Source organism: Tenebrio molitor, chromosome X (genome assembly GCF_963966145.1).
Source record: "Tenebrio molitor chromosome X, icTenMoli1.1, whole genome shotgun sequence".
Taxonomy (NCBI): domain Eukaryota; kingdom Metazoa; phylum Arthropoda; class Insecta; order Coleoptera; family Tenebrionidae; genus Tenebrio; species Tenebrio molitor.
In genome coordinates this window covers 4,355,109-4,368,648 of record NC_091055.1, presented here as the reverse complement: position 1 = coordinate 4,368,648, position 13,540 = coordinate 4,355,109, and the positions used below count along the sequence as shown (strand labels likewise).

Sequence of the window (13,540 nt, the reverse complement as noted above, 5' to 3'; positions counted from 1 at the left end):
AAATCCCACATGTATAAAAAGACTCCTATTAGCAAGTGATGAGAAGTGATGAACTATAAAGATTTAATAAAAGTGGTAGTGTAAAAATCGACCTAAATTAGGACGTGCAGGAATATGGACAAATGAAAAATAATAATATCATTAAGAGTAGAAGTGAGTTTTTTTGTGCTAAGACCAGAGATTGAAGACCGGGATGAAGTCGAGGTCGGCAACTGGGCGAAACCCAAAAAGACATTCTGCTCTGAATGATATATACTATTTTAATAAGGAGTCTGAAAGCTCGTAGGGCAAAATAAAGCATCACAAAGTACTACTATTTTATCTTCAAGCGGATCACAAAAAAAAATCGGACATGAACTCATTTATTTTCTTTTGTTGCAATTATAGTAAAATAACAATTTTCAAACTTACAATTTTAAAATTTTAAGGCACCACTCATTCTTAGTTCTCTTGTTGCAATATTACATATTAGTACTTGAAGGTTCAATAATATTAGTAAAGTCTACTAAAGTCTAAAGTTTACTTTTTAACGTTGAACGACCATCTTGGTATTTTTAATTTTGACAGTGACACCGGTTAAATATTGGCTAATAATTTCGTTATTTCACTTTTTGGGGCTTTTTTTTAATAGGGATAATTTAATTATTAAATATTTCGTGTAATTATTGATAAATAAATCATGAGAAATGCTTCAAATGACCTTACATTTGGACATTTCAACCCCTAGGATTGGAAATGTTTCAAATCCGGTTAAAAAAAGCCACTTCAACCGTTTCTATAGAGATAGGTACACAAAGACGCGATTTTCAACCGCTTGAACATAAACTTATTTCAATGTTTTAGTAGGTGTTGTAGAAAACCCTAAAACATTTGTGCTACAAATGGATTTAAATCATGACAATAATCGGTGATGACGACAGTTTTGTTAAAAGCATTATTTTCTCGTATGCAGCAACGTTCCAGTTAAATCGTGTTGTAAATAGTGTTGTAGTGTTGTAGATACTAATCTCATACGAATCCTCACTGGATGGAGAAGCTTTATACCCCATCCAGGCGTACAGCTTCATATCTCATACAGTATGCAGTTCATAAGTTGAAGTCATTTCCTGTCAAAGTAAATATGTATGTACACAGTTGGCGATTTTTTGTTTGCGTTTTGCCAACGAAGATTGTTGGATGTGCGAGTAGTAAGGGAGTAGTAAAGAAAAGTTTCCTAAACACACCAGTCTGAGCCGCCTCTTAATAAAATTTTTGTTGTAAATTTAGTGTAAAGTTCGTGATTCGTTTAGGTTTGCGGTGAAGAGCAAAGTCACCTGAGTGCTCATAAATCGAGGACTTTTCTCCAAAATCAAATTAGAGCCAACTTTGGAAATTGTTTAATTTAATTTATTATTTGAAAATTCGGGTTGCACCTCGACGGTAATTTATTTTGCAACATTTAAGGTAGCGAGAATACAGTTCGTGACATCAAGCAGTACAAACATGAAGTTAGTTTGCATTAATTCTCACCTGTTCTGGCGAAGGAAATTAAATGTGGATTAAATCAAGATTGTATGGATAGGAGAAAGGAAGAGTAATATGAATTTTATTAAGCATAAGGACAAATTCATAATGATTTTATATCAGCTCGCGTAAAGATCGATTCCCATTTAAGGATCTCCCTAACTTCCTAAATTGTGTCCGCAAGTCGAGAAGTAATACATCTGAGTTACTCTTAAGGCTCCGATGCTGGAATGGAAATAAATGAGGAGAAAAATTTTCTGCAACTTTTACAAAGCAAGTTGGTAATAAGGAGCCGATTCCTTGTTGCTCTTAACGTATAAAACGTAGTAGACATATCGTTATGCAAAGAAGTTATTCTTAATAAAAAAATAATCCTTTTCTGAGAACTCCCTACTTCAACCTTTTGAGAACGTAAATATTTTTTATTGCCTCTTATGGTACGGCTTTTTTATATTTTTAGAAAATATTACACTTTCATCATGCAAATCCCCTTTATTAAAGAAAACGAAACCCAACTACGTGACTTAATTATTCATAAATTTATTTTTAAACGAATTATGTAATGCAACATGTACTGAATTCTGGCCAGATTTCAAATCATTTAACGGTTTCTGTACGATTCGTGTTAGATCTTATCAAAATTCTGAACATAAAACACTTGTGCGGAACTAAAAATTTACGCATCAATGAGGAAAACGTCCACTGCCCGCTCATTTATCCTTTTTATTAGCGTGTACGACGTAAATTGCTCTAACAAATTTTCATGTTTAACAAAGAAATCAAAGGCCAAACTCTGACGCAAATAATAATAATAATAATATTGAAAATATAATGACATTAATTCTGTCAATCTCGACTTCCATTTTAAAAATTGATGCCTGATAGTCGACAATTATCATTGTGACGACTGGAAATTATTTAATCGATTACAACAGAGTTATAATGTCACAGTTTCAAAATGGATTTGTGGATTAATTAACGATTATTGGATTTGTTATCGACTAATGGTCTATGCACTCCGTTATCTCCATTATTCGATTAATAGCAGGAGGGATGTTAAAGTGTGAATTTTAGTAGTTAGGAGAATCGTGCGTATTTTTCGCCGTTATTTAAACGGCCTTTTCTAAATCACCCGTAAACTAGGGTTTAACTTTATGTTCGTCATGTAATGATCCCGTTGTAAGTGTGGTGCGTAAAATTTTACTTGTTTCGTTAATAAATAATTTATTGGTAATAAATGGTAACTGAAAAATAAATATCGTCGTTACTGCAACAAGACTAAGTTAATTTTTGTGTTTGATAAATGTGTATCGACGATGTTACGATCAACGGCAAAGGATTTAAATTTTGCCGTTGCAATTTGTAATAATGTTATTTATTATTTACACTTATCATTAGGCGATCACTAATGCAGATTAGAATTCATTACTACATTGAATCTGGTGTTTTGACATAAATTAATTTTACATGTATAATCTGTGCGTTCAACATCAAAGCGATATTTAGGATGTACCAAAAGGTACCGCTTCCCAAATCCCTATTTTCATAGAAAAGGTTTCCTGCAACTCTCCGAATTCATATCGAGTGATGAATCCGTTTTTCGATATCAAAAGCTATCTCCAGCTGTAAGAAGCTTTCTATATTGTATAGAAAAATACAACAATTTTCCGTACGGATCTTGTCAGGGACGCCTCTGAGCATTGAGTAAATTGGATCCAAAGTTATCCCGCAGGTTAATATTTACTTTAAATGTTATTAAATCTGCTGGTGTTCGATAATATTCCGAGGTAAACTGAACGAGAATTTATAACAAACTAAGTTTACGTTTCTCTCGGGGTGCATTTTACAGCAAATCTCTCAAAGAGACAAAGCTCATTTAAAATGCTGTTTGTTCCTGGCGACGATATAATCAACAGTTATCGATAGATCAGGTTAATCCGATTTGGATTTGGAATTTTCGGAAGGTATCGCATTCGGCAAAAATCAATTTAAAAAATAAACAGAGACTGTTCAATGAAGGCAGTAATTGGGTGCAGGAAGTTGGTCGCACGTTTTCGGAATTTCGATTCGAATTTTACCAGGATGCGGTGCTTATTTGGCTCAATTAAAATACGATTCGATTGGGTTGTCGCCATGTAAATAATAATCGTTACCTATTTTAGAACGACCGCATGTAATATTTACTTTACACGCGAGTTGACTTTTATTCGGTCTTTCGGTCTAAATTCGCGAATCCAATCTAGCACATATCATGCGAGTTTACCGGAAAATTGTCTCTTGTACATCATTGGCAGCGGTGCAATGCTAACAACAATTCTCAACAGCATCGAGTGCCGTATTGCAGCTTGCAACTTTCCTGCAAGTGATTAGTTTAGAGAGCTGTGTTTAGCAGACCGGGATATCGCCATTTCGGTTTTAAAATATAAGTAGCAAATGATCGAACGCGAGCTCGTTTTGTTTCCCTCATGTTTATAAATCGAATGCCAAATTGACCGATAACTTGGTTAATCAATTTTAAATCATACACCTCTTACCGTGTATCCAGTTTGTAGATAGCCACAACAGCAAGACTCTGCAATCCATTGTCCTAAAAACAAGTTATTATAAATTAAAATTGGTTCGCTCGTTTTACTTTTACCTACAAATTATTTACTTGTTTCATTCTGCTATCTGTCTCTGTTGTCGAGTACTACTGATTTTTTAAATATAATCGATCATGAAACTTTTATTTACTCTTAAATTTTAATTAAACTTAAAAACTTTTCAAGCTTGTTAATAGTAAATTTAATTAGTAAATCGATTGCTGTTACTTGGTAATTATATCAAGTTTTAAAGTTGAATATAACAGATAAAAGAATAAAACGTCTCATTTGTTTCAAAGAAAAGTTTTAATTATTAAATCTCCATTTAGGGGAGAAGTTTTAGAAGCCATACCTTTCAATAATGACATGAAATAACAAATATAAGTACGTCGTATAGACACTGTCTGCATCACACATAGGTGTATGTCACCATATTTTATGCACTTCTGGTTTTTGCTACAAAATATTGCATATCAATTAAAATTAATAACGAAAATAAATTTTCATTAAACATCGCAGTTTTTCAGGTCTTCTAAAGGTTGAATTTTATGTCGACCAGAATCAAGTAGATTTCCAAGTGTTTTGCAAATTAATTATTTAAGAGTTTCTCTTGACACTATCTAGACATCAAAATGAAGGAGTTTTTTTACAAATGTTTTCCTGTACAATATGTATTATCAAAGAAATATTTTAAGATTCTGTACAGGGTGTTAGGTAAATGTCCTGCCAAACTTTAACCGCCAGCTACTGGCTTCATGTAGAACTCGGAAAAAATATTTAAAAAATTCTGACAAAAAATAAATTGACATTTAATTTTTGAGCTACAATTTTTTATAGTTGCTTTTAGTCTTCTACGATGTCCCACAACCTCGTAGATAAAATTTCAGTACATTTTTAAAATACACCCTTGTATATCATGTTTTATAAAACGTACACCAATGCGGTTTCCTTGTTTTAAAGCATATTTCCTAAAGGTTACTTCGCATTGGCGTACGTTTTATAAAATATGATATACAGGGTGTATTTTAAAAATATGCCGAAATTTTACGTACGAGGTTGTGGGACAACGTAGAAGACTAAAAGCAGTTAAAAACAAATTTACCTCAAAAATTAAATGTCAATTTATTTTTTGACATAGAATTTTTTAAATATTTTTTCCGAGTTCTACATGACGCCAGTAGCTCGCGGTTAAAGTTTTGCAGGACATTTACCTAACACCCTGTATATGGATTAGTTCCAGTTTGTAGGTAGTTGAATTCAAGTAGAATTTTTCCGAAGCCGTACCTGTGTCATAGTGGGAGCCGCGAGGGACCTAGAATGTGTTTTCTGGAATGTTCTAGGTACAGGGCAGGATCGAGATAAAAGAGGGCCACGTTTAGCCCGTAGTAGAATTTACAGAAGACGATGAGTAAGAGTTCAGATCAGGTTAGAGTGTGTTGCAATTTCAGTTACTTGCTGTATTATTAATGTAGTGTTAATTTATTAGTCGAAAATAAAGCTAAATAATTTTATTTCCGTCAAGCTTCTTTAAATCATCTGTCACGATGAGAAGACGTTATAGATGTTGGATTGTCTCATGGACTGTGACCTTGAAAATATCTGCGCGACGGAGGAGTGATAAACTAGTGAAAAATCAATAAACGAAAACTGAAAACGTCGACTACTTACTTCCAAATTCAAATACATACATGCAATTAGACGAGAGAGAGACGAAACTAACGTAACGAATGGCGATGTTTTCTGTTCGGTTTGTAGCACCTACTTGAGACCGATATTCGTCGTTTGCGCAGATATGACTCATAGCCCATGAGAAAATCCAACACATCTTCAATATTTTCTTATATGTACATCGATTTGTGCAGAAGACGATAAATATGTAATTACTTTGAGATGTAAGAAACTTGCTTTCTCAAATATTTTTAGATAATTTACAGTTCTTTACAAGCTCCACACACATAAATAGTGTTTGTGTTTGGGGCATTATGACACAAAAGAGTGACACAATTAGACGGGCTACGTAGAACAAAAGATATATTTATTTGTTCGCAGTAAAGATAAAGTTATCCAAATCGTCTGGACCGAACGACTTGTTTTTCTGCTGTCGGTCAATCATCGAGACAAGTTAAACCTATAAACATAAATTTATAGTAGTTACAATGTAAAAGTTCGGCCAGTGTATTAACCACTTTGTTGTGACACGAAACGAATTTACTTTTACGATAATTGAGATATTCGTAATTAAAACTTGCAACTGCATAAACTGATCGTAAACGAAATCGACAAGTTGAGGTCAATGTTGTCGAGTGGAGAACTCATGATTAAATATTTACATAAAAAGTTGCAACAGAAAGTTTTACTTTCTTTCAATTAATTAAATCTAAATAACTTGACTCGACCGTCTGAAACTTCGACGAAGGGGAGTTTTGCGAAAATGAAAAAATGTAAATATTGCACAACCTTGAGTCATAATAAGTAACAAATGTTTCCTCGGTTTGTACCATTGCAATATCACGTTTTATCGATGACACTAAATGGTGCACACGTCAGAATAATTATCCTCCAGTGTGAATCTCGATGCATCTCTCCTGTCATCTTCGTTTTTGTTTTTCATCCCTGTCGATAAGGACGCGTCGAGGTGGTTTCATTCTATTCCGTTGCAAAATCGAACAAATCTACAATATTTTGGCTCAGTTTATTAATAACGCGCCAGCCAACGAAAGTTAAATTAAGTTTTGAACATTATAGTGAAAAAATTAATTTACGACGCTTTTGTAACCTAAGTATTTTAAGCCGTGGAATCGATAATGCTGTGTCATTACTAAAATTGGATTTCAATGCGGCTAGTAAGATGGGCGATTTAAAAAATGAGCCATTTAATTTGGATGATCGTTCTACGTACAGCAAAATCGACTGTTGCGATTTGTTTGGGAACTTTTTAGATTTTTTTATATAATCCGTAAGACCAACAAAACCGCCACCTTGTCGTTTTATTCCACTTCAATTTCAGTGAAATCCTCTTTGCTTTCGTATTCCATAGCATTTGATCCGGAATCTTTCGCAAAAAATTATATACGAATTGATTCTCTTCGAATAGTGAAACTAAATGATAAACAAAACCTTATCTGCATCTAATCACACTAAGACAGAGAAGCGATTTGTCGGCGTTTCTCGTTTTGTTAACGTTTTTGATACGTCGCGATAAGAAGAAACATAAATATAATGCGTCCGGGCAACTGACATACCTGAAATTTTATTTGATTGTATGCTTGTGCCATTGATTGTTGCCGACGATTACGCTGATATTTTCCTTGTAATATCGTGAAACACTTTGTAAATTAATCACATTTCGGCTTATCGAACACGTTGAAACACATTTCAGGGCCCAAAACCTGAATTTTCCTGAAACGTGTAACAGAAACGTTGTAAGCGTATTAAATTAATTACATCGTGGCCATTAAACGGCCCCTTAGAAAATTTTAAATAAATCGCCTTATATATTTCGGTATTAAAAGGTAATTTGCAAAGTAATGAAGCGGTGTAGAAAGTTAAACAATTGAACAGTGCGATATCAAAGGAAAGTAATAATGCTCAAAATCTTTATAAAATTAACGCGAAGAGAACAAATTTAGAAGTGGGTGTTAGGTACAAGATCGATTTATGTAAATCTGCACTTTAATCGACACAATTCCGTCCAAATTATTTCGCAGACTATTAATTGGCGACAACGCATGTACCTAAATAATTTCACGGAATAATTGGTGACTAATTACGACTACCTCGTAAATACTTCGTATTGATCAGTTTCATTAAATAGACCGCAACCATTATTCTTTCACTCCTCGACAACAACGATTGATGAACAAATATATTTTGACGGTTTTTTGTTGCAACTTCCCCTGGATTCCACCATTTCTGTTGTACGAAGAAGCCAGGAATTAATTCAATCGTTTTTTAGTCGACTCTTAGCAAAATATTTTTTGTCGTTTTTGCGATTTGAGGGCACCAACTACGAAACCCTTTTAGTAATTAAATCGACTCTACGAAAACTCTTTGCCATCTCGGTTTCTTACTTACACGTTTTATCAGAATTGTAGCCGTATTTAATTTGTACAGGGCTCCCTAATTAATCGAGTGTATCTAACATTCGCTCACAACCCTTTTACGATTTTCACAACATCTTATTACGTTTCATATTTAAGGGACGATCTGCAAACAACCATCCCTTTTCGCACCTACCGTTAATTTACCACCAAGAAACAACATTTATATTAGTAAATTGGTTTACGGCGAGGCAGCTCGGCTAATACCTACACCAATTGATTCCTAATAGCTTCCGGATATGCCAAAACTATCTCGACACTCGTTTCGCTCGAACATCCAAAAATAAAGACCAACCTTATACCCACTCGATTTCAGGGTCTCCTAATGTTTCGCAAAATTGTTTACCGCAAAGAACCGAAAAAAATTAATACAATTTTCTCACGTGCCTGCAAGAAAATTGGTTTGTGCTGAAACCATTCTAAAATAGACATTTTAATTAACGAAACTGTAAACAAATAATATACAAAGTCGGGATCACCGCACGAATAATTTTCAACTAATCGTAAACGATACGTTAATCATTAGTTCAAATATCGGGCGTTCAAATGAAATTCTGCGTTGGAAACCATCAATTGTTTTGCTTTTTTAAAGTGTAAATTACCAGTTGTAATCACAGCATGTTTTTTAATTTCTATGTAATGTTTTAAAAATAGAATAAATAACGATTCCTATTCTGGAAGTAAATATTTAAGAGCACTCTTTGCTGAAAACAAACATGTTCAATCATGTGCCGATTAAACTTAAACCGTAGACTTAAACAAATGTCATTCCATTCGTGTCAAACGGCGGGAAATTCAAACTTTACACTGTTCCAGATGGTTTACTTTTGTCAACACCTACTCAGTCCAGGTTTTCATTTGAGCGCACGATACAAGTGATCAAGAACTGAGTTGGTAATACTGAATTTTATTTTTAAATGGTACAACTGGAGTAACTTCCGGTTGTTGACGGCTTGACACGACAGCTGAATCATTGACAAGTAATTTTTGACATTTTAAATTAAATTAAACATGCTGGTGAATTTGTTCGAGAAGAGTTCATTTCTGTTTAGAGCAAAATGGACGACACTTCAAGCATTTCTTTTAGTTAATTTTTAAATAATTGTCCTGTATTTCAAATGTAATTTCTTTTTACCCTTAATTTTTACTCTCATAACGAAGTATTTTGTCGGTGTTAATGTTACGTCAGATATCTGTCAAATAAAGCAAGAAAGCGTATTACAGTGTTGCAAATAGCCGAATAAAAAATGTTCTTAATTGTATTGCCAACTCAAACAGTCCTGTTGTCATCTTGTATATCATAACAGGGTAATTAGATGTTCTACAAACAATTAGATTTTATTTTATTTGTAGAGTTTGAATGAAAGCTTTTAATTTTGAAAATGAACGCAAAGGTAAAATTTTAAGTAACAACGCGTTTAATCCTTGCTTTGTTGTTTATAGTAGAATTTTATTAATATGTTTTTAAAAATTCGGGGTTTCCATTCGCGTTGATTACTTTTGATGTGTAAATTATGCTCGTTAAAGTTGCGATGCCTCACGTCTGGAGGGGCATTGTGAGTTTGCGATTTTTAGCGTGGAGATTTTTTTAAATAAAAGGGGTGAAAGGAAAGCTTTGCTGTGCTATGCAAATCTGCATGTGTCGCGATTGTAACCCGTCCCAAGATGCCAGCTCCATTAAATAGTATATGAGGGCCTCTCTGTGTGAGGAATTTGAGATTTTACACGTTCCCTTTAAATTGGGGAGGCCAAATGGGGCAAGGTAAGTTTTGAAAAAAAAAATGGTAACCGAAACCGAATAAAAGCAGTTATGAAAAGCATTGTTTTATCCATTGTGCGAGGCCGAATCAATCATTTTGTTAGTCTTGTATGTGGCCGACAACAGTGTGAAACAAGCGAGACTCTTTACAACGGAATATTTGATAAAAAGTTTGATTTTACGGTCGCTTCGTTCTTCAATTATTTGAATCAACAGAGGGCTAATGAGATTCGGTAATTGAAAACGCGCAGGAAAAAAAGGAAGGAGGTGCAGAGGTATTTTTTGCGGAGAGGGCAACGTGTGGTTTGTTAGAAGTCGAGGTTTTGTATAAAATTAATCAAGTTAATGAGTAAATGATTTCTGGTGCAAGAAGGCACAAATCTAATATTCATAATGAATTTCGTCAAGTCATTCAAACCGCTATTTTCAATTCCAAAAGTAATTATTTTAATCATATTACGTCTTTGAGCCGGAACGATTCTATTGCTTGATTTTCGGTGGTAATTTATTTAGCGATGTAATGACCGGGTCAGAATTTTAGGAATTGAACTGTCTTTCGACTATAGCTCAACATGCATAATTTATAAAGTTGAGTAGCAACTGCATTAGGACGGACGTTTCATGCACATTTTCTGATATCATACAAATTCAACACGCTCGAGGTCTACATATTAAATTTGCAAGTTGCGGCGATTTATAATAATGGAACGTAGGGAAGTTTTTGCGAAAATAAGACGAATGAAGACAAATCGGCGCGACATTTGACAAGAGGAAAATTGCAAGGCAACCCACCTTAATTTTCGAGGCGCATTTGCTAATAGTCGCAGGACATGACTCGACAACTACACGATCACTATTTATTTACACTGCGATAACAGTGGAAAAACATGATTTAAACTTCAGCCGCACATTTCCGAGCGGAGCGCTTCGGAGGTGGAAAGAGACTTTGGTCGAGTTCGTGGTGGAAAAAGTGGAGGAAAAGTTGAACTGTTTTCAGCAGGAGTCGGCGTGTTTTCAGGAGCGACGCTGGTTCGGAGCGTCTTGTAATCAGCGCCGGTTTTAAAAGACTGACTTGGAAACTCCGGGCAAAGCGATGCTATTGGCGAGCATCTACGAATTTTCACGATTTACTCTCAAAACTTAACACAAACAGTTGGTATGGATTTGCAGTGTGCAATCCGACACAGTTTTACCATAAATGACACTAACTGACGCTAACTGTCATTTTCGATATTTCGATAACTTCGTGTCCACCTAATTGGCTAATTTTACGTCGACCTAATTCTCGAATTTTTTCCACGACCGATCGTGCGCGACTGAAATTTTTACAAGTGCCGTTCCATCGACACCTGCCATAAATCAATTACCGCCAATACGGAACCGATTATGCCGCCTAAATAATACACGACCGCCAATTCGGAACTTAAGGTCGAATGTGTTTCCTCGACGATCGATTTTTCGAAAGGTGACTGTTCAAAATTTATCGCCGATTTGACGAATAATGCTTCTCGACCGATCAGCGAACGTTTTTCGTCCAAAAATTGCCAAAGGTTTTGTTGTACGTAGATCAATAAAATTGCTGTACGGATTGAACGTTTCATTAAATTTTTATGTCGTTTGTTATGCATTTTACAGTTTTCAAAACTGTTGCAGCCGTCGCTGTAATCTCGATAATAATGAATAATGCGAAGCTATAATCGTATACTCGAATCGCCCACTTATTTTAATAGATGAATTTAAATCCAACAATTTTACATTATTATTTCAGACCGAGCTTTAGACCATAAATTAGTTTAAATAAATAATGATTTATCATAAATTATAAGTGTCACGACTTTATTAGAGTAGCGAACGAAAGATATTTTGATTAAATCTAAATATAATTTCTCGTTTAAATTGATTGTAATTTAGCTCGTGTCCTATCAAATAGCTAACGCTTTTCAAATCTGCGATACAATGATGATTATTCCGGGCAATTACCAAAACGAACAAAAAACCACAAGCATTTAGATATCGACTACAATATATTTATTTTAGTCGAGCTTTTAACTTAATTAAACATTATCTATTTAATGTTCAGTTTTTATAAATGAAAATATAAAAGCTTTCACTGCTACCACTTATTTATACCTTCGATTAATATTCGTTTTATTGATTAATCAATCTTAACTTCACTTCATAATAATAAATCAAAGTCGAACGAAAAGAAATTAGTTTCCTTGAACGAAGAATGATATTTTTTAATTCTATACAGTCAAAGTTTATTAAAACGGGATACAAAGTACATCTGAAACGACATTCAATTACGGATTGTGTTCTAAATTCTCGACTTTTTTTTATCTGTCACGCACAAAGTATCTGCATAAAAATTCAGAAAAAAATATTAATCAAACTGTGATTGATATACACAAAAAAATCTCGTTTCTGGCAAGATTTCCAAATAACTATGTATAAAAATTGAATTACAAAACAATCGATTGTGACAAAATTATTTTTGGAAAACGACTTTCGAGCTCTCTACGCACCAGCCATCATATAATTTGCAGCTATTAGTATGCAAATATTAAATATTATTTATACGTTAATTTAAAACATTAATAAGTTTTAAATGCAGCAGCATATTATGCAAATAAGTTTTGTTTAAATGTATAATTAATTATAAACTTTGGCAGAGTTTGCGAAAATTATTTATTATTTTGTTTTTATAGTACATCATCCGTTAAATGATATAATAATATATGTTTGTTTCCCAACAGCGATCCTATCTTGTGAATTATTGAAAACGGTATTCGTTTGCCCAGTTCAGCAGGAAATTGTTAGAATAATGTTTGTAAAAATCTATTTTTAAATACATAATCGAATTTCTAATCATTTATTTACAACATTAAAATAGAATAATTCCATCTCGTATGATATTTTTACATCGAACATTCGTTATTGATAAACTTGAATTATGGTGGATGCGCCGGGCGAAGCACGTTAATAATTATTATGATTTTTCAGTATTTACTGCGTCACGCTGAAAATAATATTTGTTTCAATTATTACTTAGCTTTCAAAATTATTTTCGACTGATATTTTGTTAGTGCGTTTTTATTCAATATTTATGACGCAACAAAACGTACACTGCGACGGAAAAATTACTGCCACCTACGTTTTTCATTGTTGTTGATTTGCGTCGGCTATTTTAAATTCAGTCCAATCAAATGAAAACATAACGGTAATTGATCTATTTGTACTTTCCAAATGGCCAGATCTAACTGAAATAAGTTGCAGGAAGAAGAAAGTTTCATTCGCTGAAACATTTCGGATGTAAGCGAGCTTGTACGGTATTGTTTAATTATTCACCCTTTTACGGATACAGAACCAATGTTCAAAGCAAAGTGAAAAATTACGCAGATAACAATAACAGTAACAATTTACAAAGCGTGCTTTATTAACAATATATTGTTGTTAGTTATTGGGTTAGGACGGGTGTATTCTTGCACTTGAGGCACACATGTCTAGGCCGCATAATGCGGAAAACGTTCTATAATGTACTCTTGGAGATAGCTCAGAGGCTGCGGCAACAATCTCAAAGGTTGGAGTTATGGTCT

At 33.9% G+C, this 13,540-nt stretch overlaps 1 protein-coding gene across 1 annotated transcript in view; it reads right to left on the bottom strand.

Moving 5' to 3' along the window:
- The window catches only part of dpr4 (defective proboscis extension response 4), a 141,523-nt gene extending 130,516 nt beyond the window's left edge, over positions 1 to 11,007 (bottom strand). Inside the window, exons 1-2 of the mRNA XM_069060445.1 lie at positions 10,737 to 11,007; positions 4,038 to 4,090 (exon numbers count right to left, since the gene is read on the bottom strand). Of these exons, the coding sequence (XP_068916546.1) occupies positions 4,038 to 4,086 (49 nt within the window). The 5' untranslated portion in view covers positions 4,087 to 4,090; positions 10,737 to 11,007. The remainder of the gene's footprint in view (positions 1 to 4,037; positions 4,091 to 10,736) is intronic.
- Between the last annotated feature and the right edge of the window lie 2,533 nt (positions 11,008 to 13,540).